The 27122-nt window shown below is 41.0% G+C and overlaps 1 protein-coding gene across 12 annotated transcripts in view; it reads left to right on the top strand.

Moving 5' to 3' along the window:
• Positions 1 to 26951, top strand: part of numbl (NUMB like endocytic adaptor protein) — a 48332-nt gene extending 21381 nt beyond the window's left edge. For 3 of the 12 annotated variants that reach the window (XM_077611057.1, XM_077611056.1, XM_077611058.1), the window contains 8 exons: positions 10616 to 10763; positions 12654 to 12728; positions 14451 to 14525; positions 20001 to 20141; positions 21395 to 21602; positions 22441 to 22695; positions 23058 to 23237; positions 23316 to 26951. In XM_077611057.1, coding sequence (XP_077467183.1) covers positions 10638 to 10763; positions 12654 to 12728; positions 14451 to 14525; positions 20001 to 20141; positions 21395 to 21602; positions 22441 to 22695; positions 23058 to 23237; positions 23316 to 24436 — 2181 coding nt within the window. In that variant the 5' untranslated portion in view covers positions 10616 to 10637 and the 3' untranslated portion in view covers positions 24437 to 26951. Of the gene's footprint in view, positions 1 to 672; positions 1141 to 9043; positions 9554 to 10612; positions 10764 to 12653; positions 12729 to 14450; positions 14526 to 20000; positions 20142 to 21394; positions 21603 to 22440; positions 22696 to 23057; positions 23238 to 23315 lie in introns of those variants that run through there. The other 9 variants (XM_077611054.1, XM_077611055.1, XM_077611052.1 and 6 more) reach the window with 8 other exon arrangements.
• The last annotated feature ends 171 nt before the right edge of the window (positions 26952 to 27122 follow it).

The raw sequence follows: 27122 nt of genomic DNA, 5'->3' as shown, positions 1-27122 counted from the left end.
ATGGACATGTTTACAGAATCCTAAAACTGACAGTGCATGTCGTTTTTAAACCATTATTACATGTGCTCAATTTTTTAGTCACTCAAAATGGTCAGGGTTTTGAATAACAGTCTTTACTTTGCCCTATCCAACAATTTACTCATTTCAATTTGACTTTACAGGACCTTTAACCTTTTGTTCAGACACGAAATTCACATAACGCCCATGGGAACAGTCAGCCTATTTCATTTCATCAATTTGAAAGTTATTCTTTGTAAGTTTCCACCCAATGGCGTGATTTTCATCTATTCAAATCATGTCAGATTATCTGGTATCGCTATTTAATCACACACACAAGCTGCAGAGAAAGTGTGTTCGCGACCTGTCAGCCAGAGTGAGAAATTCAACAAAAATAGAAATAAATGACATGGAAATTCAGAGTTATTCCAGGAAAATTGCAATGCTCCAACTGGCTGTATTGCTGTAACTTGCCTTCCTGCACCCTGTCAAGAGATTTAACATCTCCTTTTATTTTGCCTGATGCCCCCCCGCCAGCGCTTATTCTCAAATACCAGCACCACATCTCACCCTCTCCCCTATTGCACTCTTGACCAGTGTGCCTTGAGCAGATGGAGTGCAGCAAACTGTGTCAGCACCCACCATAACTCGCGTCACCACCACTCCCCTCCTCTTCTTTCTTTTTATTTTTTTATTTTTTATCCTGCTTCTCCAGTATTTCCCCACTCCCAGGATTTGGGCCAGACATTGATTTATCATTTATTTATAGCACAGCTGTGAGCGTGCACACGCCTGTGCAGTATTTGTTTCCTTCTGCACATCTAAACAACAGATGCTCATGTGGCTCGTGGGCACTCCTGATTGTATCCGGGTTACTTGCATCTGTAAATCTGGGTGAAGGCTCCTTTTCCAAGTTAATCTCTTAAGAAGAGGTGTGGTTCTCTGGCTGCGCGCTCGCTCTCATCCCCGCTCCTCAGTCTGAGCGGCAATATCATCACACACTCCTTCCTCCGCTCATCTTTTTTTTTTGCACTGCTGTTGCTGCCACAGCTACTCATTTCCAAACGTCGGTTTGTCACATCTGCGTCTTTCTGCGTCTACGATGAGTTCTTGCAGTGAGATGGGGGATGCCATGGACCCCAGGTGAGTCAGACAGGGTTGAATGTTTTGGTATGCTTTGAGCAAGAACTGGAAGGCAGATTACTCTAGGCTGCCGATTATGCTTTCCTGCATTTATTGATGAGATTTGCAACTGTGCCTGTTTCGACTCTAAACTGGGTCATTGGTGTGCTAGCTGTCACTTGTGCTGCTTTCCTTTTCTCTTAGCTCTGTAGAGGTCAAGAGCAAATGGTCTATTTTTGCGGATGGCTATTGTGTTATTGGTGACGGTGTCAGTTTAAGACCCTGCCAAACTGATAATGGGCCTGGTCTAACCTGTGTCCTCAAGGCTGATAGTAGATAATAGTCTTAGCAGATGGACCAACCACATGGAAGAGATTAAACATCCTGTATTTATACAAACACACAACGCACTGTTTCTGTGTTGCACTAGTGTTCACCTTTTTTGTTCATTAACCCCATGCAAAGATATATGCGATATGTGCATTCTTTTCATTTCTATAGTAGATGGTGTGGTTTAAATCATGTCATGTTGCCTGGAGGATTTGCTAAATTCCTGAGTGTTTTCAAGACTCGTTTCTCTTTCCCTCTGTCTTCGCAACTAGGCAGCACAGAAGAACAGCTCTTGTGTTATGTGAAACAGAAAGAACAAGGCGTAGAGTGAGAAAATGGAATGAGTGAAACGAGGACAAATGAAGAAAGAGAGTGCTACAGACTCAACAAGGCAGAGAAGAGAGGAGGGGTGTGAAAGTAACATTTGAAATGGGAAAAAAGTGAAAAATAAGACGGAGGAGAAGCCAATTATGAAGGAAAGACCAAAACTGGACAAAAAAAATCACTGCCATGTGGCATGAAAACTTTTAAAAATTCAAATTCCATTTTATAGAAAGGCGTTGTCAAAGCGGAATCTTTTCTTTACTGCAGATGTTTTTCAAAGATGCGGAACTGCCAAAACTATGAGGTAATCTGACGTACTCTGGGTGGACTTAATATTCTGTTACTCATAGTATGTACTAAGTCTTCAGAAGTCTTCCTTTGTTTTTCAGTTCCAGACTTCGACTACAAATAAGTTGTTATCTACAATATCAAAACAAAGGAAGCAAAATACATTAGGTGATAACAGCATTAATAAAAATCAAGTAACTATGTGCCAGCTTGACAAATATCAAGATAAAGTGAAACATAGATGCAAATTTGTCACATTAGGGAAGCCAGCAATTAATTACCTGCTGTCCGTTTCACACTCTGGAACAAGTGGACACAGTGAAAAAGAACAAAAAAAATGTTGTTTTCCAAGCTTAAGTAGGTCAGAAATTTCTACTTAGACCAATATTGTAATGATGTTTCAAGGCAGTGACAATTAATAATATGAAAAAAAAATGCTAATGGGAAAAAAAACAGAAATGAAGTAGAACTATCCTCTAAAAAATATAAAATAAACACCTTTAGACAAAAGCTGGAGCAAAAATCTAAACTATTGATTCATTTTTTATTCTTCCATACCGCGCATCCTCGGAAGGGTTGTGGGGGTTTCTGGAGTCTAACCCAGCTGACTTCGGGCTAAAGGCTGACTACATCCTAGACTGGTCACCACTCCGCTGTAGGGCACAGCAGTACAGAAAATGAATGAATAAATGGAGTATGCAAGATCCTCTTGTGTGGAGTTTGCATGTACTCTCCAGGCCTGCGTAGGTTTCCTCCGGGTACTCCGGTTTCCTCCCATATTCCGAAAACCTGCATGGTAGGCTGATTGGACACTCTAAATTGCCCCTAAGTATGGGTGTGAGTGTGCATGGTTGTCCGTCCCTGCAATCGGCTGGCCACCGATTCACCTCCAGCACCCCTAGCGACCCAAATGAGGATAAAGCGGTTCAGAAAATGAATGAATGAATAAATCAAACAATTTAAAAATATATATTTATGAGAAAATGAAAAGACCAGCGAAAAACAAAATGTCTTACCAAATTTTCAGAAATATTGTAAAGGAGAAGAAATCTATTAGTATAGATAATATGTGGACACTATGGCCGCACATTTTACATCCAGGCCTACAGTAATTTCCGACTTCGTCTGGCTTGAACAAGTAAACCTCATAAATTCATCATTTCTGACACCACCACTGAAGAAATATACTCAGAAACGTTTGTCTTGTTTGTCAATTTTAAATTCTGACATAATTCAGTCATCTCTTTCACAGTTAACGGCATGCGCTGAAACCTAAAGTGGATGTTTGTCAGCAACAAAAATAATCATCTTTTTTTAACAATTGCCTAAATCTACTAGTCCTGACGAGATTAAATTCTACCATCTCATTTTATAGGGTAGAAATGTGCAAATTTAGGTTTCTTATGTAGCCCGGGCAGGCTAACTATTACATGCCCTTTGATTACATCTGGAACAGACCCAGTGTAATGGTAAAAGAAGGATTGCAGCAAAATTAAAACACTGACAGATGAAAAAGAACACTACTAATTAACTAAGAATGTCACCAATGTTGTAAAATTGTGGCCTTCCTAACATGGCTTTATATTTGATGTTAGGAGAGGAGATACCAAATAGAAGCACAGCATAACAATATGATAGTGGAGCATATCGACCCCACTGCTCCCCTTCATGCTTGGCTGCGCAAATATCTTTGGATTGGCTTCCCTACCATACCAATTTCTGTCACTTTTACAATACACGCATGCATGTAAAAAAAGGGACGGACAATAGCTATGACGCACTAACATGAGCATAAACATGAACAGTTCAACCTGGTATGTCTTGTTGTTCCAAGAGAACAGATACATTTGGATTGTTAGGTGACTTTCTTTGGTCATAAATGTGTAAAAGATCCATGAGTGTGACATTTTTTTAATTATTGCACTCACATTTAACTTTTTCCTAGAGTTATTTGGCTTGCCACTTTCTCAAAATGCATTGCATCTCTAGGTACCAAGGGAAGATATAAAGCTTATTATGCAAAATGACCTGCCGATAATGGTCTTAAGGGTACTTTCTTTAATGTCTAAGCACCCCAACAACTCATGTGAAACATAAACCATGTGGATGTTTGTGTGTCTGCAAGAGAAAACCAGTAAAAGAAATGGAGAATGATAGAGACAGCAGCAAATGTGGATGCCAAACTGATGGTTGGGCACATGGTTGTGCTTCAGCTGTCAATTTACATCAGTCAGTAGCACATACACATGTACAGTAAATACACTTCATTGTGCTGTTGCTAGAGAGCAATTGGGGATTGTGACTGAGTGATTTGTGGGTCTGCGTGGCGACAACATTGACCTGGAAATGTTCACAGTGACACGGCTGTCTGGCTCTTTCACAAACAGAGTGCATTTTGAGCTGTGCTATTGTTTTTAGGATGTCCTACTTTTTTCGTTAGGATTTGAACACAATCCAGCACCTTTTTAATAGGATTTTTTTGGGCGCCCAGTTATTTGTTCTTCTACTGTACATCAAATGTGAGGGTTTCAAACTGCAAATGACAAAATTAAATTGAAGCTTGAATCTTATTGGTTCTGAGTGTTTATATTTGTACGTGTGTGTGTGTACAGTAAATCTTTCACGTCGTTTTGCCAATATAGACATGTCGTTTTGCAAAAGGCATGTTAATCTGACTTTGAGCATATAGTAATAGCCTGAACCATCTCCCTCTGTCACACGTGCGGACACACGGAAAGCCAATGAATAAGGCCATCCTGTCCTGGGTCAGACTTTAGTCTAAAGTGGCCTTGTTTATCTTTTCATCAGAACACTCTTTTTTTTGTTGGTAATTTTGAATCTTCGCTCCATCTGTTGTCCGAAATGGTGTTTGTGTGCAAGAGCAAATGAGAGTAAAAGACAGCGACTTTGGATGTGTTCTTATCCAGAATAGTCAGTGTCACTGAAAGTCTGCAGGCTCCAGAAACTGGGTCAGGTGTGTGTGCGAGCTTGTGCGCGCATGCGTGTGAGAATGAGTGGATAATGTGCCTGTCTTTGCTTAAAGTCTGTTCTCAGCCTCCAAACACTTTATACAAGGAGGAAGATTTCAAACAAAACATGCTTGTCACATTTGTAGTTTAACCATTAATGATTTACTAGCAAAATAGAGCTTTCTTTTTTTTATTGATTTATTTTTTCATTTCTTTTTTTCATATTTTTTCAATTTCATGCACTAAACTCAAATTACAAAAACGAGTCAAATTCTGGCCATTATCAATCTATTTCCTTTTTCTTTGGATGTCCGACTAACCTTGTTGATCAAAGTTATGCTTTTTTCATGTATTTATTTCCCGTACCACTTATCCTCACAAGGACCGTGGGGGTGCTGGAGCCTATCCAAGGTCAACTGTGGGCAGGAGGTGGGGGTCACACCCTAAATTGGTTGCCAACCCAATAACAGGGCTTAATGGGACAAAGCGTCAATTAAGCTCACACTTATACAGAGGAACAATTTTGTGTGTTCAACCAGCCTGCCATGCATGTTTTGGGAGAGGAAGCCAGAGTACCCGTAGAAAACCCACCCAAGCATGGGGAAAACATGCAAACTTTACACAGGACATTCGGTAGCCACCGGGGATTGAACAATTGGTCTCAGGACTCAGGAAGTGAACGTGCATACCAGTCGACTACCTTATTTGACCTTTTTGTTATAATTAAATGTTCAGCATGTTTATGCTTTTGATTATTTGAGAATTTATTGTGGGTTACTTTATAACAGGGGTGTCAGACTGGGGTTGGTTCACGGGCCGCTTCAACGTCAACTTGATTTCACGTGGGCCGGACGGGCCATTTTAGACATAATATTTAGATTTTTTTTTTAAAGAACTGGATTAAAAGCCCTGAATATTCAGTTTTTTATAGATCTAAAACAATGTTTATTTTAGCTTTTTATATATATATTTTTGATTTTACAAAATGATTTTTGCACTAAAAACACAGAAAAAAATGATTAAAAAATTACAATTATGGATTTAAAAGGGGGAAAATCAGGAAATTTAATATACATCTATACTCTTCATTTTAATTTGATCCTAAAACAGAAAGTCGGCACTCATGATTTACTTTCCCGGGCCACACAAAATGATGCGGCGGGCCAGATTTGGCCCCCGGGCCGCCACTTTGACATATGTGCTTTACAGTATCTGGAATGGGTTTATTATTGCTTTAGTTTGCTGTTCCCCTTTGTGGCAAAATGGAGTTCTTTGAGGTCGGACTGGAAACACTGTCTTTTGATATGCATGTATATCTTTTGATATGCGTGTATATGTTCGTATTTAAACTATTTATTAAGCACTTTAAGAATAAGTACATACTGAGCGGCACGCAGCAATAAATAGATACCCTCAAAAGACAATGGTACCATTAATTAATTTTGGAGTTATTCCTTAACTTTCTCATTTTATGTACTGCTCACCCTCACAAGGCTTGGAGGGGTGCTGAAGCTTACCCCAGCCGAGAAGTGGAACTAATAAAAAACCCTCTCAATGAGTTTCAAATGCAATCGGCATTATATGGAAATATTGCTGTAAGCCAAAATTGTTTTTTTTATCACTATTGTACTATTACTAAGTACTTTGCAGTTCAAAGACCAAATTGGGAAAAAAATATTTCTCACAGGTGTAATATGTGTTGGTTTTGCCTTTTGCTAATAACATTGTTGTGGTTTTATTTTGGGGCATACTCAAATTTGCATGCAAACACAAACAGACCCTCACACTTTTTCTTTTTGCTTCTCCTGTGAGATGACTTTTGCTACCATGTGGTTTACAAAAAGTGTGAGGGAGGAGTATGTCCCATTCCCCCCACCCAAAAAAAAAATCTTCGCCCCTGTTGAACAGAAAACATCTGGATTCGGAAAAGTACAGTTTGTGCGTGCATGAATGCGAATAAAAGAGAATGGAGTTCAGCCAAAGATATCAATCAGATTTCCATCTGGTGACCACTAAACAGAGCCGAGAAGACATGAGGTCATGCTGTCTTAGCGCAAATTATACAAAAGAAACCCACGTACAAAACATATCGCAATTGACAGTGAGAAGAAATGTCACTCCAATTCTAACAGTTTTTCTGACTGTCGCCCAGTGACTGGCTGGCAAACAGCTGGAATAATCATGAAAGAATGTACGAGTAGAAAAGTGATTTCCATCGTTTCATCGTTTTGTTATTTTATTATCTTCTGTTTTTTGTTGCTTTGTCTATGCATGGTTAAAAAAGACTTCATATTTTTCAAATATCACATCATTGTGTATGGAGTAAGAGCTTAATGTATTGCAGATGTTTGGAGGGGAAATTACTGTTTTCTTTTGGATTCAAGCCAGCAGTTTGTGTAGTCTTCTCAAAGGTGCTGAAGGTTTTATGACCAGAATGGTCTTCCTTTGGAGCTCTTTATTTTTTCATTCTTCAATGTAAGTCCTTTGGTTACTTCAAAAAGTCGTGCATATGCTTTTTATTAACAGGATGAGGTCACAACTATGAAAGGCGTTTACAAGTGGCATGCTCACGTGTCCGCCCTGACGGCTCTCCAGCGGCTAATCTGTTTACTACAGTTTCGTTCCTGATTTTGCAATATGATACCCAGAAGATTAACGGGAAATTTAACTTCTGTGTGGCCTACTGTCTAACAAAACTCCTACTTTTTACCACTTTAGCTAGGCCTCGAATCTAGGCTTCGAAAAGCAATTTAAAGATTTTTAAAGCACAGGAGAAAAAAGTGGATTTTCAACCGACTGTATGCAAATTTGGTGAGAAAATAAGATGCACTTTTTTGGAGAAAAAGTGTGATTGAGGCAAACAAACAAAATTAGTTTGGTGACTTCTTTTAATGAAGGGAAGATTTTATTCTAAGATTTATTCAGATTTTATCTTGGTAACAGTTCTGAATGGGACCAAAACTCATTGATGTCTTTTTTTTTGTAAATGCAAAGTCTTCCAAAAGGTAGCAATTATTGTTGCCAAGCAACAGAGGCCTGAGTGATGTTCTGGGTTGTGACAGCAATTATGTATTCATGCATTAGGAGACTGCAAAATAGATTGCATTATTTCTGAGCTGTGTGTTTTTTTGCGTTTTTATGATCATTTGTATTTTTTTTATCCACAAGGTTTCATTGGGCAAAATGGTCAATATGGAGATTTTTGATCAGCATTTGCTGTGTCATTGCTATGATTATTAACTATCATGTTGCAAAATTCAAAGTGATCTCTTTTATGATTTGAACATCAAATATAAAGATGATAATTCTTGATTACATTTACATTGTACTTACATTGGTAATGTTCCAATCTGATACTTAGTATTGCCACTCGATACGACTATTTTAGGAATATTGGACAGTCTCAGCTTTGGTCACGAGATCAGATCCGATTAACCTCTGTATTCAGTACTGCTTTCAGTAGCATTGTGTTTTATGGCTGCTGTAAATCAAACCAGTATGCCAGGGTTGTGCAAACCGTTCCTCAAGGGCCATAGTGGGTCTTGGTCTTTGTTCCAACTGATCCAGCACAGCCAGTGTAACCAATCAGGTTTCTGCAGAAACATAAATCTGCTGATTGCAGTAGTAAAACACCTGATTTGGTGAAAAGTGATCTTGGTTGGAACGAAAATCTCCACCAATATCCAAATATCAATGTGAAAATGAGAGTTGTCTTTTATATGATGCCTCGTTTGCGAGCGCATGTGGTCCATCTTGATCTTTATCTTGTTGTTTTCATTCTTTTCCAACTTTATTTCATTGTTAGACTTTTCAATTGACGCTCTCCTAATTGTTATTAAAACCTCTTGCTAAGTACTTCCTAATATCATTATAAAACTGAAGTAGACATTCTATTCTGCATTATTTCCCCCCCACACTTTCACTTTACTTTGCGTAGCTACTATTCATTTCTCTCCTCTTTAGTTTAGCACGCAGGCACGTGTTATCAGCACACTATACGACTCATCCTCTTCCACCCAGCTTGTGCCTCCTTTCTGTTTCACCCTCAAGTACTTCAGCGCACTAGGGTGCTTGGTACCCTTCCCAGAAATGAATTGCACAGGCGGCAGCATGTGCGCACGTGGAGAGTTTGTATGTCTGTGTGTCAATTCTTGGCACAGAAATGCATGTCTCACATGCCAGCAATGAGTAATGCCACTCAAGCTGTTTTGCAGCCGTCGCGTACCAGTAATCCACAATACGCGCACGCCTGTGCGGTGAGAGCGAGTGTAAATTTACGCACACTTCCAGCATGCCGGTCATTACCACTACTCTAGCAGTGATTATTAGAAGTGATGTGTCTGGTTCTGGGTATATATTTGAGTGCCCACCCTAACCCACGTGTGTAGCAGAGGGAGCTTTCTCTTCTCCTCAGTCTGGAGATTTCTCGCTTACGTTATGGAAATTATATGCCTCCGGTGTAGGGGTTATGCCATTTCACCCCCTTTTGTCACCAGTGTGCCGGTTTCTGGGGCGACTAGACGGTAAGAAAACGTTGTGGTTTGCCTCTTCCTCCTTTGAATTCAGGATGTGGATGGAAGGATGGTTAGATTGCTGGATTTATGATTTTTATGTGGAGCTTCTCAGTGACAAGCTTTCACCATGGTTGGGTGCACAATTTTGGTCAAACATCTGCACTATAATGTAACTAATGTAACTTGACAGTGATATGGAGTCGACTAAGTGTCTCTTAGCTTTATAAATACCAAAACACAAACGTAGTGTAATGAATATGCATGAGAAAGAAAAGAAAAAACGTTAGTCTTGACATTCAACTGTTTCCAATGCATCCCAGATCCTCTTTTGTGGCAAACGTGAGCGTGGGGAAGTGAAGCAGTAATTACCCTTTTATAGCAGGCTACATTTCGATGGGGTCATATTTCATTATGCTGGGAAATTAACATAGCCTTGCTGAGCAGAGATGATGAATGCTCTCAATTAGGCAGCGTAGACACAATATTTTTTTAGCAAGAACTGCTTGAGTCTGTGGCCCGATTTGTCATTTCTTACACCAACTGGACACTTTTTCGGTACACATGTGGTATCATGAGGTTCAAGTAGTCAAAGAACACCACTGGGTCTTACTTAAAACTAAAGCTACATAAAAAACCTAAAGCTACTCGACAGACTAGGTTCCAGATTGATGAAAAGGTGGCGTCCTGGTTGGTCGGAATGAAGACCCGAACCCACTTGGGCCTTTTGTGGAATAGTTAGTCGACCCCTACATGTGCATTCTTTAGATTTTATCTATCATCTAAATCAGGGGTGTCAAACCGGTCCTCAAAGGGCCGCAGTGGGTGCAGGTTTTCATTCCAACTCAACAAGAGGATACCTTTTGCAAGTGTAATCAGTTAATTAATGTCAGGTGCTACTTATTTTAGAAGACACCTGATTGGTTCAAATGTCGGCACTGGATCGGTTAGAACAAAGACCAGGACCCACTGCGGCTCTCGGCGGAATCGGTTTGACACGTGATCTAAATTGTCAATGTCCGCATGTGTTTTAATCAGAAAATAAAATGGTTTCTCTCCCTCTGTCTTCAGCAGCGTAGAGCACGTGACCCCGGAGATGATCAAGCTTCGTCAGAGCCTGAGAAGGAAGAAGCCCACCTATGTGCCCGAGGCCAGCAGACCACATCAGTGGCAGGCAGACGAGGAGGCTGTACGCAAGGGCAAATGTAACTTCTCAGTACGGGTAAGTCTCTGCAACCCCTATTTTTTTTAATATTACAATATACTTTGAACTAGATAAGGCCATTGCTGATCAGACATTCATATTGTGATCTATCAAAAATAATTTACACTTCAGATAGTGTTTTTTTAAAGACTTTTGATGCATAATGTAGATTTTATTTTCCAAGTTTAAAAATGAGGCATTCTTCTTAGTCGCAATGGATGTCTTTCCAAACATGGTTCCAAAAATCCAAATCTATATTCTGAGTTATGCGGTCAACTGTCAGAAAATGTGTACAGTGTTAGCATTTTACTCATACAAAATGTTTAAGGGTATCTATATTTAATTTTTATTTTCTGACATAATGTTTATTTAAAGGACGTTCTCAGCCCTCTGGACAGTTATTGAGTTATGGACTGAAGAGACTAGATGAAATGAATGTTCAGTAGATGGGAAATGGAGAGATTCAAGGAGATGAAATGGCTGTTATTCAATCTCAGCTATAGTAAAAGTCGCATATAATAAAGTAGCTTTAAATAAGTCAAAACATATGAGCGAAGTAGAACAGAAGACCTTGTGTGTACGATAAGGTTAAGAAAACAAATCCTGGTTTTATGCAGCTGCATAAATGAAAGGAACAGACCACTCACATGCACACCAGCTGCTTGTTTTCATAGTCTTACACAAAAGTGAAGTTTTAATATTGAATCATGTTACATTTGAACATTTTAGTCGTGGGAGTTATGTTCTGCTGATTACAGTAAATAAACACTCAACCGCACCATTCGGGAATGAAAGACGGATTCATTTGCATGACCTCTTTTAGAAAAAGTAACACTGTGTTTTCCAGCAATTCAATTTTCCTAAAGTCTGCCTTTAGCTATTTGGTAACTACAGTATATCTATTTGACTGCATACTCCCACACATCATTGAAAGCTCTTGGAAGTGGAAGTGACTCCCATCAGACTGTGATCTTGAACTGTGTAAATGAGTTAGTTTGAGGTTAGAACAGACATCAATATAAGAAAACCTCTGGGATGTGTTATTTTGGTAGATATACTTTTCATTGGAAAAACATTTATGATGTCATTATTTCAACAAAGACATACCGCTACTGTCAGTGTTAAGGAAGTGTATGGAAGCAGGACTTACGTTAGTATACATCAACATTACCAGTTCTCTAATTTACATCTTTATAGATATAATAGTCAGGATTTTCATCAAAGGACATTTGTGGGAGCTTTTTTTGCCTTTCAATGTCTATTATCTCCCATATATTGACTGACAAGGAAAGTTATTTAAGTTTTAAACACAACAAGAACAAAACCAGTAAGATTATCTAAAATGGCCTTTTATTTTTTGTTTGGATGAATCGGCTTTAAAGGTCCTTATTTTGGTTCTTTTTCAGTTTTTAGTCGGGCAGATTTGTCACTATTGCACTGTAATTGTGCACGTTAAAGCAGCGAAGTCCAAACATTTTTCTGGGCTGCTTTTAGAAAAATTAAAAGCTGTGAGGGCCAACTTGAAAGCCTTCCATTTTCATTTGGTAAAGAGAGAAAAAAGATGAAAATCTATTTTTTTAAGTATTAACTCATTGGTTGTCATCGATGGCGATAGACATCTAATCCATTTGGAACCATGCCCGTCACTGGTATTGAAACATGATTATTGAATGTGAGCCTACCCAATTGAAATGGATTTGTTATTTATAACCTTCAATGGCAATGACTGGGTTAAGGGCTAGCAGCAACAACAACAAAATCCTGAGGTGTAAGAATATTGTAAAATAATAGAGAAAACTAAACTTGCTTTGATTTTTTTAAAAGACTTTAACTTCAACAGACAGGTTAAAATAACAGTGTTGACGTCAATGAAATACATCTAAAAATAATGGCTCTCTTTGCTTCCAGTACCTAGGCTTGGTGGAGGTGGAAGAGTCTAGAGGGATGCATGTGTGCGAGGAGGCGGTGAAAAAGTTGAAAATTGTAAGTATATGACACACACACACACACACGGTCAGCTATTTTATGATCACTGAAGCTCCCTCTTCTTTTCCTTTCATTGAGCTAAACCTTTAACTATTAACATAGTACAATATATTGTTACGTCCACGTGAGACGTCTTCGGCGAGGTTGGAAGGATTAGGACCCAGTCACAGGGAAGCAGGTGGGGACGAGGCAATTTGTGCTCATAACAACAACTTTAATAACTTAGAAGGGACCTTACAAAACAACAAGGACTTGTGAAACGAAAACGAAACCAAACTGGAACATGGAGAACAAGTGACATCGAGGAGAAAGGTAGCGTGGCTGCATGGCAATGGAATCTACGCAGGAATTTACGCAGGGACTTTCGCAAACGATCCGACAATGAATACCAAACTCAGTGCTGTTTAAATACACAAATCAAGAAGTAATTATGAATCACGCACAGCTGCGCGATCACAACGGCAGGGCAGGAAGGACAACGAGAGTGGGAATAGCAGCAGGGCTGCTGCTGACATATGATATAAGATTTCCACATACCAGACAGTGCGGACTGAGGTTTTCTTAAGAAATGCACACTGTCGCTTAAATCAAAATAAGAACACCCGTATATCCCAGGTCACAATAACCCATGTCTTCAATTGAAATATTCATTAATTCATTCATTTTCCCAACCGCTTATCCACACAAGGGTCGCGGGGGAATACCCTGAATTGGTGGCCAGTCAATTATTGCAGGGCACAAGGAGACGGACAACCATTCACACTCAAACTCAAACCTAAGGGTAATTTAAAGTGTTCAAGATGCCTACCAAGCATTTTTGGGGGGAATGTGGGAGGAAACCGGAGTACCTGGAGAAAACCCACGCAAGCCCAAGCAGAACATCCAAACTCAAGACTGTGAGGCCCATAACCACTCATCCATAATTGCAATAATGAGAATAAAAATAATGAATTAGTAGTGAAATTACGTACACGTGTTGAGCCACTTGCTATATGTTTGAACAGGAACAGAAATACAACAAAAATGTTTTGCCTTGTTTGGAGATTTTCCATTTTGTTTTCATATATGTATGTCGTCCTAATTCATTTCTGCTGATACAAGTCTAGGGAACATTACTGTGTGTTTTAAACACACATTACTACATTGTACTAACAATATTTCTTTTCCTGTAATGTCCCCTCCTATTAATAAATCACTCATCCACCTCCTCACTTTGCTCGCTTCTTTAACGCCTGCTTCAATAAATTGCTTCCTGTTCTGTTCTGTTGCTCTCTATGGTATTACACAATATCTGGGGCTGTAGGCTGCTACAAAATAGTTCAAAGACAAATCATTTATTGCTCTATTTTCTTTCCCTGACTCACACATTCATAATTCCAACAAACCCCTTTTCCACCCAGTAATACTGTATAATGTTACCATTAACCCCAGATGTGTTTTTGTAGTTCGTGAAAGAGAGAAATTGATCATGAAATCAACTCTTAACAACAATAGACGTCCAATCCATTTCAGCTTTTTCTATTTAAGTGTGTAATCTTTTTTCCTCCAATTTACAACGATTTGCTTTCATTTATTTATTGAAGTCTTATTTTTTTTAATTCATTTGATTTTCTTTGGAATTATTTGTATCTTTATTACTGTAATCCTTTTTCCCAATTATTATTATTATTATTATAATTAAATTATTTATTATAACCATTTCATATGCATTCATTTCAGAGTGGAAAAAAGACAGTGAAAGCAGTATTGTGGGTCTCAGCTGACGGATTGAGAGTGGTGGATGATAAAACAAAGGTAAGGCATTTTAAGTTGTCACTCCCAGATTTTTTTTACCACGAACTTCGGTGTTGTGCAAAATATTTTCCCCCCATCTTGATGTCTGTGGTTTTTTCATGTGGAAGACGGTTGCTCAAAGTATTTCAGTATGCATGCATTCATTCATTTTCTGAACCACTTTATCCTCACAAGGGTCGTGGGGGCTGCTGGAGTCTATCCCAGCTGACTTTGGGCACGTGTTGGGGGACACCGTGAATTGGCGTGACCGGACGTTTGGTCGAAAGACGTTTGGTCGACCGGACGTTTGGTCGACCGGACGTTTGGTCGACCGGACGTTTGGTCGACCGGGCGTTTGGTCGACCGGGCGTTTGGTCGACCGGACGTTTGGTCGACCGGGCGTTTGGTCGACCGGGCATTTGGTCGACCGGACGTTTGGTCGACCGGACGTTTGGTCGACCGGACGTTTGGTCGACCGGACGTTTGGTCGACCGGACGTTTGGTCGACCGGACGTTTGGGCGACCGGACGTTTGGGCGACCGGACGTTTGGTCGACCGGACGTTTGGGCGACCGGACGTTTGGTCGACCGGACGTTTGGGCGACCGGACGTTTGGTCGACCGGACGTTTGGTCGACCGGACGTTTGGTCGACCGGACGTTTGGTCGACCGGACGTTTGGTCGACCGGACGTTTGGTCGACCGGACGTTTGGTCGACCGGACGTTTGGTCGACCGGACGTTTGGTCGACCGGACGTTTGGTCGACCGGACGTTTGGTCGACCGGACGTTTGGTCGACCGGACGTTTGGTCGACCGGACGTTTGGTCGACCGGACGTTTGGTCGACCGGACGTTTGGTCGACCGGACGTTTGGTCGACCGGACGTTTGGTCGACCGGACGTTTGGTCGACCGGACGTTTGGTCGACCGGACGTTTGGTCGACCGGACGTTTGGTCGACCGGACGTTTGGTCGACCGGACGTTTGGTCGACCGGACGTTTGGTCGACCGGACGTTTGGTCGCCGGGTTCGCTCGCTGTCAAATTATGACAGAGAGTTTACTGTTGATATTTTGATATTAGATATTTAGATATTAAACTCACTCTCTCTCTCTCATGATTATAATTTTGAGAGCTGGTTTCAACAGTAACAACCCGGCGACCAAATGCCCATCCTACCAAACGTCCGGTCGACCAAACGTCCGGGGACCAAACGTCTTTCGACGAAACGTTCGAGTACCATGAATTGGTGGCCAGCCAATCACATGGCACGAGGAGACGGACAACCATTCACGCTCACACTCATACCTAGGGACAAGTTAGAGTGTCCAACTAGCCTACCATGCAGTTTTTTTGGAATGTGGGAGGAAACCCGAGTACTTGATGAAAACCCACACAGTTCCGGGTAGAACATGCAAACTCCACACAGGTGGAGTCACCTGATTCGAACCCAGGACCTCAAAACTGTGAGGCCGACGTGCTAACCACTCACCTGCGGGGCCGCCCTATTTCGGTATGCAAATTGCAAATTTCCTAGACCTCTGATCATGGAAAAAAGCCTTTTAAACAGAAAAATGGCATCACTTACAAGTGCATCCATTTTGTGATATTGGTTAAACCCTCTCTAATACACATTATTAGACTCGATCAAGGGTGCATTTGATTAAGTATTGTATATTAATGGTGTCATATATATGCTCATATATTGATTGGATAAAAGTAGTGTCAGCACTAATAAAATGTCAGGCCGCATTTCTCCAGGATTATGCATTTTAAAATTTCAAATTGTCTTTATTTTTAATTTGTTTAACAAGATTGATTCTGCTGGAGGTATTGTCCATCACTTTTAACCTATATTTTTGTTGGACATGCCCACTGAAGTGAAAAGCATGCCGTTAATTAAAATGAGACGTTCCGTTCACTCTGTACGCCATCTGAGTCCCAGCAGCTTGCCAAAGGTGCTTAGCGGGCAGGAGGAGGAGCTCAGACATAAACTTGCACTTGAGGAATGTCTGGCGACTGAGAGGCGTCCCTGTGTGAGTGCAACTCACCGGGGACTCCTTTGAAAGTAGATCAGACTAAATAGCTTCGGAGAATAAAGGAGCGAGTGCGTTCAATGGAGAAGCCCCTTTTGCGTCTTCCTTTCATATTGGCGAAAGACCACACACATAATGTCGTGTCTCAACCCCCACCGGCGCCACTTCAATAACACCACCTCTGTTTGTGTTCCTGACCCAAATATGACCTTGAGTGTACAATGGAAATATAAAATACTTTACTATTATTCTCCCAATGAATTATGCTAAATCTAGAATTGTTACCATAAACCAGTGGCTCATCAGTTCTTGTATGATATAGTGCTGTGGTTCTGAAAGTGTGGTATGCCAAACATTGTCTTAATTACTGCTGTCCGTTTGTCAAGTAGGCTACAATTCAGTTAAACAATACAACATTCTTATTTGATTAAGAAGATGAGTTCTTTTCAGATAATTATGAACAACCAAAGTGTAATTCTTGTATGTAGTCCTCAAGTACATATCATTTCCACCAAATCAAAGTGCAGTGTTAAATCTTTCAGTGCTACTGACTATACGTCCAACCAGGGGCCAAGGGCTTCAGAGCCGCATGTGGCTCTTTTCTGCCGTTTGAGGGGAATCTGCAGGTGTATTTACACCTGCCCTGTTTGGTCTGGGCCAAACCTAAGAAGTGTGTGGTGTGCATCTTCTGGGCTGGTGTGAAAAACAAACCAGCAAACTCGGGTGCGGGCAAAACAGCCAATCTGAGACGTCGCATCAGACATGGTCTCGGTTCGCTTGGAAGCGAGCTGTGGTGCGGTTCGCTTTGTGTGAAAGCGACTGCACCGAGGTTCAGACCCAAAGACGAAATCACACATTTGTTTGCGTGTGACAGGCTTCTGTAGCCAAAGGCATTATGGGAAATGTTGTTTGGTTCGCAGTGCCTGGAGCGATGAGTAGATGAAATGTTCATTCATTCATTCATTTATCATCCGTATTGCTTATCCACACCAGGATCACGGGGGGGTGTTGAAGCCTATCCCAGACAACCACGGGACACACCAAATTGGTTGCCAGCCAATCGCAGGGCACAATGAAACAGATAACCGCTCACAATCACACCTCCACAGAGTGGGAATAAAACCCAGACTGCCCGCACCAAAGTCAGGTGGAAGGACCACTGCACGAAGATGGAATGTCTTTTAGATATTTATCGATAAAATTGACGTTGTATCAATACCCGCTGATTTGCCGAATGTCCTGCAAATGGTTGTACTTGGATGAACCGTATCAATATGAGCATGAGTGCTGCAAGCAGGGGGTCTCCATGATTGTTTACTTCTACTACTACCTGTGCTATTTTACCATGTTAATCCGCCCAGACGTTTTTGTCTTTGTTTGTTGTCAAATTCTGGGTTGCATGAAAAAAATTGCAGTATGAAAATTAACCCAAAAAAGTTTGGTCTGGAACCCAGAATGCGAACTATGGGTTTTCCTAGTGTGAATTGGATTGGATAACTTTATTCATCCTGTATTTGGGAAATTTTGTTGTCACAGTAGCAACAGGGTGAAGATGCAGATATAGGAAAGGCATTTTAGACATAAATAGATAGGTAATAAGTAAGTTAATAAATAAAATAAATACATGAATAAATATATAAATAAATAAGCGTGTTGCTGAAATATATATATATATACATAGACATATATACATACATATACACATACATACATATACATGCATATATATATATATATATATATATATATATATATATATATATATATATATATATATACATACACATAGATGTACATGTATAAATACGGTAGGTCTTAACACAGCCATTTGTACTTAAATTTGTTTGTCACTAGATGAACCTCCAAATTTCTAAATAGATTGGAAGCTATCATCAGCTGCCAATAAGATAACACTCAAATTTTAGGAACATTTTGGCCTTTCATGCTAACGTATTTTAAAGTCAGCTTTGGGAGAATCAGCCTTTCTTTGCAGATGTACTCAAAAAGAACTTATGCGACATTCCACTTTGGTCGTGACCTTTCTTTTCGTTGTCCATCTCAATCAGTGAGCAAGTTTTGAATGGACTGCTTATGACGCATGACCTTCATGATGCACCAACAGAAAGTACAACCTTTTAGGTAGCGAGATGAGATACACAGTCACGTGTCACCATGCTATATTCATCCTCGAGTAAAACACACTAGCTGAATGATAGAGGACAGAGTGCACACTTACTTTATTGACATTTTCCTGCACTCGGTTGTGGTGTTTGTGTGTGTATTGCAATTTGAATGGAAAGCCGACGTCACGCGACCCCAGCCCGTTGTTGAAAAGAAGACACTCTGCTCTGCACTGCCTTTCACCTTGGTACCAGCAGCTCGATGCATTCAGTCAGTGAATGCCCCGTTATTCTGCCTTCTCTTCACTTTTCTCTTCTCCAGTCCTCATCTGCACTCCCTCTCTTTTCTCTTCCACCCCTCTCTTTGTTTTCTGAGGCCAAAAAGGATGCCAGTGGATGCGTGTGCGAGTCCCTCCGTGCTCCTTTGTTCCTTTCATCTGCCTCCCTACTCTCGTGTTGCGATTCTCTTTTTGTTTTTGGAGTGTCAAAGAAGTGAGCTCGGGGCCCCTAAATATACACAAAAAAGCGATACCCCCCTCCAGGTCTCCTGTGTAGACACAGAGACAGGCTGAATAAACCTTTAATGGAAGAAAAGGCAAGGGAAGCAAACATCCTAGACATTTAAAGAGTGCCCACTGTCAATAGACTGTTGTTACAGAGTTTTATAGGTGGGAATAAAAAGGACTTCTTCACAGGCAACCTCAGAAATGGATCAGTTTACTGCGCACTCCAATGACAATGATGGTGAAACCAGTGTGTTGAATCTGACTGGGATTAATTGTCCATACAAAAATAACTGTGTGGGTCTTGGTGCTATATGCTGCATAGAATCTTGAGCCTTTATTGCAAGGGTGTCAAACTCGGGTTGGTTCGCGGGCCACATTAACGTCAACTTGATTTCATGCGGGCCGGACCATTTTAGATATAACATTTAGATTTTTTTTAAAAAATGGATTAAAAGAACTTGATTAAAAGCCCTGAATATTCAGTTTTTTATAGATCTAAAACAATGTTTATTTTAGCTTTTTTATATACATATTTTTAGATTTTACAAAATGATTTTCAAACTAAAAAAAGAGAAAATTGATTAAAAATTACAATTATTGATTTAAAAGGGGGAAAATCAGGAAATTTAATATACATCTATACTCTTCATTTAAATTTGATCCTAAAACAGAAAGTAGGCACTCATGATTTACTTTCCCGGGCCACACAAAATGATGTGGCGGGCCAGATTTGGCCCCCGGGCCGCCACTCTGACACATGTGCTTTATTGCATTATTGTAGTTTTCTGGTGGTTTCAAAATGATGCAAGACATGTCAAAATGTATTTTCTATTCTTCCAGGACCTCATTGTGGACCAGACCATAGAGAAAGTCTCCTTCTGTGCTCCTGATCGAAATTATGACAAGGCATTCTCCTATATCTGCAGAGATGGCACCACTCGACGTTGGATATGCCACTGCTTTATGGCACTCAAAGACTCGGTGAGACACCAGCTAGCTTCTTTCACTTCTTTCCTGTTCGACCTTATATTCACAAAGCGCACTATTTTGTAATTACTCTTTGCCAGTTTTACTCTTCAAAAAACTATTTGGCACGCTGCCTCTTAATTTGGTTAATGTAGCTATGTCAGCGGGACGCTATTAGTGGAATGAGCTCTGTAAATAGTGTGAAGTAATAGCTATATCTGTTGTGTGATTGGCTGCTAACCATCCGTTTGCCAAAACAACTTGTGTGCGGTCGATTGGTCGCCGTCTTTTGGTCGCCGGTCTTTTGGTCGCCCGGACCACGACAACGGGCGACCAAAAGACCGGCGACCAAAAGACTGGCGACCAAAAGACCAACGACCAAAAGACCGGCGACAAAACAAGGTAAAACAACACGGTCTACGCATCAATAAAAGCCAACAATGGCCATGAGCAGTTTCACTGAGCCGACATGAGTGTATAAGAGTTTGTATGTACATGAGTTGTCCCTTTAAGAAGGTACGTCAGTCAGGGTCTTAACAAGTTCTCCAACAAAAAACAATAAAAGTCCGGGAAATTTGGAGCTTTTCTTTAGCCTAATAATTACTAGGGCATTAAGTATCACTAAATAGTAATTCGCAGTTTGTATTTAGGGAATTTGAGCAACGATTTAAATGGTAATTATCAATAACCTTCCGGGCGACCAAAAGACCGGCGACCAAAAGATCGGCGACCAAAAGATCGGCGACCAAAAGACCGGCGACCAATCGACCGTGTACCAAACAACTACCAAAAGTGCCAACTCATCTGTGACATGGATGAGGAAAATGGTTCAGAAACTGCTATGTGAGCCAAATACACCTATTCGTAGTCAATAGTCACAGATCATTGAGTCTAGCTTTACTTTTACACTTATATTAATAACCGCATCCTGTCAAAAAGACACGGCCTTCAATTCAACATTCGGTACACAGTCCAATAAACTCTATTCTTCCCCCTACTTTGATGTTTTCCGAAATATCGTAATATCTAGTTGTTTCATAGCCTGCCGCAGTGGGGCCATTTGTTGGAAAAAGGAATGTAATCTTATTGCATTATCACAACACTTTTTAAAAATGTTTAAACGCCATGAGCATTTAGCTAAAAATGGGATGATGATAGCCTAATATCACAGTCATTCTTATTTACACATCTAATTGATTGTATTTAAGGTCATTCAACACGTTTAATTGTTTTGTTTTTTTAATGTTTGACTATTCATGGTGAATTAGGGGGAGAGACTGAGCCATGCAGTTGGCTGTGCCTTCGCCGCATGCTTGGAGCGGAAGCAGCGTCGGGAAAAAGAGTGCGGCGTGACGGCGTCTTTTGATGCCAGCCGCACGTCATTTGTACGCGAGGGCTCCTTTCGCGCCAACTCTGGTTGCGGTCATCACGGCAGCGGCAGTGACCGGGAAGACAAACTGCAAGATAAGAATAAAGGTGATCTTCTGTTTAAATTTTAGCTACATTACATTTGCAGATTTCAGGGAGTCCTTGAGTTACAATGCCCTTAACCTATGACAATTCGACTTTAGGATTCCCTACATCAAGGGTGTCAGACTCGGGTTGATTCGCAGGCCGCGTTAACGTCAACTCGATTTCATGTGGGGCCGGACCATTTTAGATATAATATTTAGATTTTTTTTATAAATGGATTAAAAGCCCTGAATATTCAGTTTTTTATAGCTCTAAAACAATGTTTATTTTAGCTTTTTTAAATATATTTTTAGATTTTACAAAATGATTTTTGAACTAAAAATAGAAAAAATGGTTTAAAAAATTACTATTATTGATTTAAAAAGGGGAAAATCAGGAAATGTAATATACATCTAGACTCTTCATTTTAATTTGATCCTAAAACAGAAAGTCGGGACTCATGATTTACTTTCTCGGGGCCGCACAAAATGATGTGGCGGGCCAGATTTGGCCCCCGGGCCACCACTTTGACACCAGTGCCCTACATGATAGTTTTTCTTGACTAGTGCATAATGCTAGTCTGTGTGTCGGGAATATCTATGCATGTTTCGCCCTAACTTGAGGACTCCATAGTCTCACCCTAAATTTGTTTGTCTTTTGAATTGACTCAACGCATTCGGTGCGATTGCATTTGCTATGCCGAGTCATACTCTCGTCTTTACTTTCCTCCTTCTTGGAAGTCAATCGCTATTAATAATAGTGAATGCGTTAAGGACACTTAAATTAGACCTACCAATTTGTACCTATTGTTGCGTTCATTGGATTCCCATGTATATTGACTATGACCCCACTCTCCTCCCAGCAGACCAGCCGTCTGTTCATGTAGCTCTGCCCCCGGGTACGGCCTCCCCACCCGAGGGCACAGCAGAACCCGGTGGGCCTCACGCCATCCCCCGCCGCCACGCGCCCATCGAGCAGCTGGTGCGTCAAGGGTCATTCCGTGGATTTCCTGCTCTCAGTCAGAAGAACTCTCCCTTCAAGAGACAGCTGTCACTTCGCCTCAATGACCTGCCATCCACATTGCAACGCAAGACTGACTTTGAGACCAAGAACCCTGGTGAGTTGAAAGGTCCTTTTACTTAAATCAGTTTTAAAACTGTCCTAAGTATCAAGCTTCATTTTAGCCCCTACTCATCGCAATAGAACACACTGTTAATTTATGTACAAAACCACGATATGTAGTATGATTGAATTTTGCTTCCCTTTACTATTTATTCCTAGAAGGAACTGGGAAAAGCCTTGTAGGATAACAAATATGAATAATTGTACAATAGCACCCAAGTAATATGCATCTTTTTATATTGGTGAATGTTGTTGTCAATCTTGAATCGATTCCAACTCTGTTTTTTTTCTCTCTTTTCCACCCTCTTCCTTATTTTCATTCTACAAATTCCCTTGTGTGTGACGCTTTCTTGCTAGTACTAGAAGTAGACATGAGTTTGTCTGGCGAGGGAGATATTAATGCCCTGTGCAGCCAGATCAACACTTCCTTCACAAAGCCATCCGAGGACCCTTTCTCCAACCCCTGTTCATCTGCGACTGGCTTGCCAACTTGTGTTGTGCCCCCAGCCTTGCCTCCTCCACCAGCGCCAACGCAGGGTAGCAAACAGTGTGCTATATTCTATAGTTCTATTTTGTCTGTTTACATGCTCTAATGCCTCATCTTTGTCCCTTTAGCTACGTCTTCTTGGGTTCAACCAGATCCTCCACTCCACTCTCCCCCTCCAGTCTCTGCAGTAGTGCAGAGTGGACACAAACGTACCCCCTCAGAGGCCGAACGATGGCTCGAAGAGGTCTCTAAGGCAGTCAGGTCTCAGCAGACACCCCCACCAGGACCTACCATCCCGACCATTCCAGGGCCCCCGTCTGTGTCAAGTCAACAGATAGCGAGTCTGGCCCCGGTATCCACTTTGTCAATGTCGCTCGGTACTATGGCCAAACCTCTCATCGCGGGACCCTCTGTTCTCCCAGTTCAGGCACCAATGCCCCTACCGGCTATGTCCATATCATCGGTCCCCCTCATACCCGGGCCTCCGATTTCAAGCCCCCCTATGTCGTTGCCTTCAATGTCCATCCCAACAATGTCTGGCCCAAGTATGTCAGGTGCTCCTATAATCCAACCCTCCATCCCAGCGCCCCGAGGCTCCCTCCCAAGCATCATGCCACCCTTCCCTTTGGGTTTCGATCCTACCTCGGCACCTGTTGGAATGTTTGCCAGCCAGCCTGTCCAACCAGCTTTTGTTCCCATGCAAACCTATATGCCAGGCTTGGCTAGCACTATGACCTACCCTAATGTCAGCGTGCCCGTCGTAGGAATTACGCCATCACAAATGGTGGCGAATGCCTTCTGCACGGCAACTGGCTCATCTGGCACCGGAGGTGCCATTGGCTCCGGAGTCGGAGCACCTAAAGTAGGAACCCTCGGAACGGGAGGCGCCCACCACCCATATTCGGGAATGCCCACTGGAGGCTTTTCCACACCGTTTTCCGCCACTGCTTCTCTTTCAACAGCCATTAACGGTCTCCCAGCACATAGCGGTTCCCCGGCGGCCCTTCAGAATGGCAACTCTAACAATGGCGGGAATTGTGGCAGTACTAGTTGCTGGCCACCAGAAGGCAGCCAGCTGACTGCTCCTGTGACCAGTAATTCCCAAGATGATGACCGTTTTGAGGCCAAGTGGGCAGCCCTTGAGAGCACCAACACCAAACCAGCAGCTCAGGCACCTGGAAGTAAAAGTCCAGCAGCAGCAAACCCGTTTTCGAACAACCTGCAGAAAACTTTTGAAATAGAGCTTTAAGCTGAGGAGCAACATGGTAGTGCAAGCCCTGCAGTTACAAAGGAGAAAAGCTTGATGAAAGGGTTTTGCATATACTGAAATACTCTGGCAGCGTAGCATCCTACTAAAAGCTCTACAACAGAGTATTTACATCGTACTGATCTTGCTTTCTTGAGGCTCCAACGAGAGCTTTACAGATTGTTGGGCTGCCACTGAGAGATTTTCGTGTCTCCCACAGATCATGTGATGATCTCAATCTCGCCACCTCATTTCCGCCTCTTTTCAGAGTTCATGTCCGCAGTCCGGCTTTACTTCTTGACAAGCTGCAAGTCCCTTGACACACTGACTGTGTTGCTCAGCGACATGATCAGTGGTTGCTTTCTTTCAAAGGTAACTCTGATGCATTCCAATCCCTTTGACCGATGTTGGCATTATTTTTGGTGGGTGGGTGGTGAGGAATTTGTTGTGAAGAAACAGAAGGATTATTGTTCACCGGGTTTCGTGAATGGCTGGATCCTGATTGTATGTACAGCGGATGTACAATGTCAGACTTTTCAGATATACAACACCAACAAAAACGGATTTTCCCAAGGAAAAATCTGAGTAAATGCGATGATGTGGTTTCACACATGCATCGTTATTTATCCCGTTATAGAAAAGTGTGCACATGCAACTACATGATTTCAGCTGTTTATGTTGACTATTTCTTTTTTCAATTGCGTTATAATTCACAATTAATGTGGAAAACATTTTGATATGATTTATTTTGATTTCTTTCTTTTTTTATGGCCACTGTACCTAAAAGGACCAGTAGTTGTGATATATTGCCAAAATTCATTTTATTTATTGTATTTTTTAATGTTAACATATATTTACTTCAATGCAAAGTGTTTTAAGTGTAACCTAAAGATATTTTTATCCCATATAATTATTTTTGTTGAACATTAAGTAAGACTTGGAAGACAAACATGACTACCCAGGGCTTCTATTTAGTTGGGGATCAAGACAAAGTCCAGGCACTGTGCGCAGTGTTGTCATATTACAGGAAAGGAATACCCAGGGATGAACTGCTATCATGTTACCTCCCATGTGTACATATTAGCATGATGCTCCCACCCATACAGTGGGTACTTTTTATTTTTCCAGACAAATCATTAGAACTTTAATTGATCGCTGGCGGACTTTTCTCTTTCTATGTTCACTACCCCTTTTGTTTAACCTTTTGCCAATAGTTTAAGGACAACACGGTATTTACAAGCTTCCAACATTCACCCCTATGTTGAAAAACAGGGTTTGGGCCTATTTTGTTCACATCGGTCAGTTGCAGTGGTTCAACACCGTGACCGGACAATTCGCCGAAAGACGTTTCGCCGACGGACGTTTCGCCAATGGGCAGTTCGCCGAATGGACGTTTCGCCGAAACGGGATCCGCGCGCTTGCCCCGCCCCCGGATCGTGTGTGTATGTTTTTCAACCTCTGCAGAAAAAAACACACAATGAGAAACATCCCCACTTTTATTTGTTTAATAAAATAATAAATTAAACACTTTTTTCGGCGAAATGTCCGTTCGGCGAAACGTCCATTCTGCGAACTGTCCATCGGCGAAACGTCCGAGGACCGTTCAACACTAACAGGGGGAAGACGATCAAGGGTGGAACAACAACAACAGGAATGTATAAAACAAATGGAGGTAAAAGGACACTGGAGAAAGTATCAACAGTATGTGAATGACTGAATGGGAGAATGGAGCAAAACCTTGCATGGGATGGCAAACCAGAAAGGAACCAACAATATTTCATTATAAAGACAGGATAACTGTATGTGAAAAAGAAAGGACAAAGACACTTGTGTCACTGTGCCCACAATCATATTACTCTACTGTTAAAAGCTGCAAAGCAGAGAATCTTCATTATTTATTTTTACAACTTCAGCATAATCCATATTTATAGTCTGATAAGAAAGATAAACCTAACAAGCGTCTCTCCTATCATGTCAAAACCAAAACTCCAGCATGGTCTTCAATTCTCAGTTTATGAAGAAGAAATATTTTCAGAATTTTTCAGGTGCTCAAAATTAATAGCAGTCAGTCAAAATGTTTTCTGCTTTACATGTATGATTAATTCATAAGGCAAATACAAGTGAGGTATTGTTGCCATATCATATTTGACAGGTTGCATTCTAAAAAAAAAACAATTCTATGACGACTACAAGATCACAATTAGCATTTTTTTGGACAAATTCTTATTTATTATTTGTTTCTCACCCCACAAATCTGAATATACAAAACAAGATCCTATTTTATTGCTGATTGAAAATATATTCTTTCACTGGATTCTTGTTTAAATGCCCTCTCAAATCTATGTAGGTTATTGCGACAAAGCAAACGAAATGACCTCATCAACTTGATTGTAAAAGTAGTATAGTAATGGTAACGAAAAACATGGAGTTTATTTTTGATCTTTATTTACAGATTTTTTGTATTTAAACCTACATATTTGTATTGTACAAAAGATGAATAAAGTAATATAATACAATACCTGAGCATTTTGGATCTTGGTGTTTGCCTGATTACATATAGGAAGAATAGTAGAGCAGTATAATACTGTACAAAAAAAGATAAGATAGTAACCCGAGCCTAAATGGATGTTACCAATGTTGCATTGCTTTTGGGTCAAACAGGCTCTTGCTTCTGATGATACTTTTCTCG

Source organism: Stigmatopora argus, chromosome 10 (genome assembly GCF_051989625.1).
Source record: "Stigmatopora argus isolate UIUO_Sarg chromosome 10, RoL_Sarg_1.0, whole genome shotgun sequence".
Classification (NCBI taxonomy): Eukaryota; Metazoa; Chordata; class Actinopteri; order Syngnathiformes; family Syngnathidae; genus Stigmatopora; species Stigmatopora argus.
This window is presented reverse-complemented; position numbering and strand designations above follow the sequence as displayed.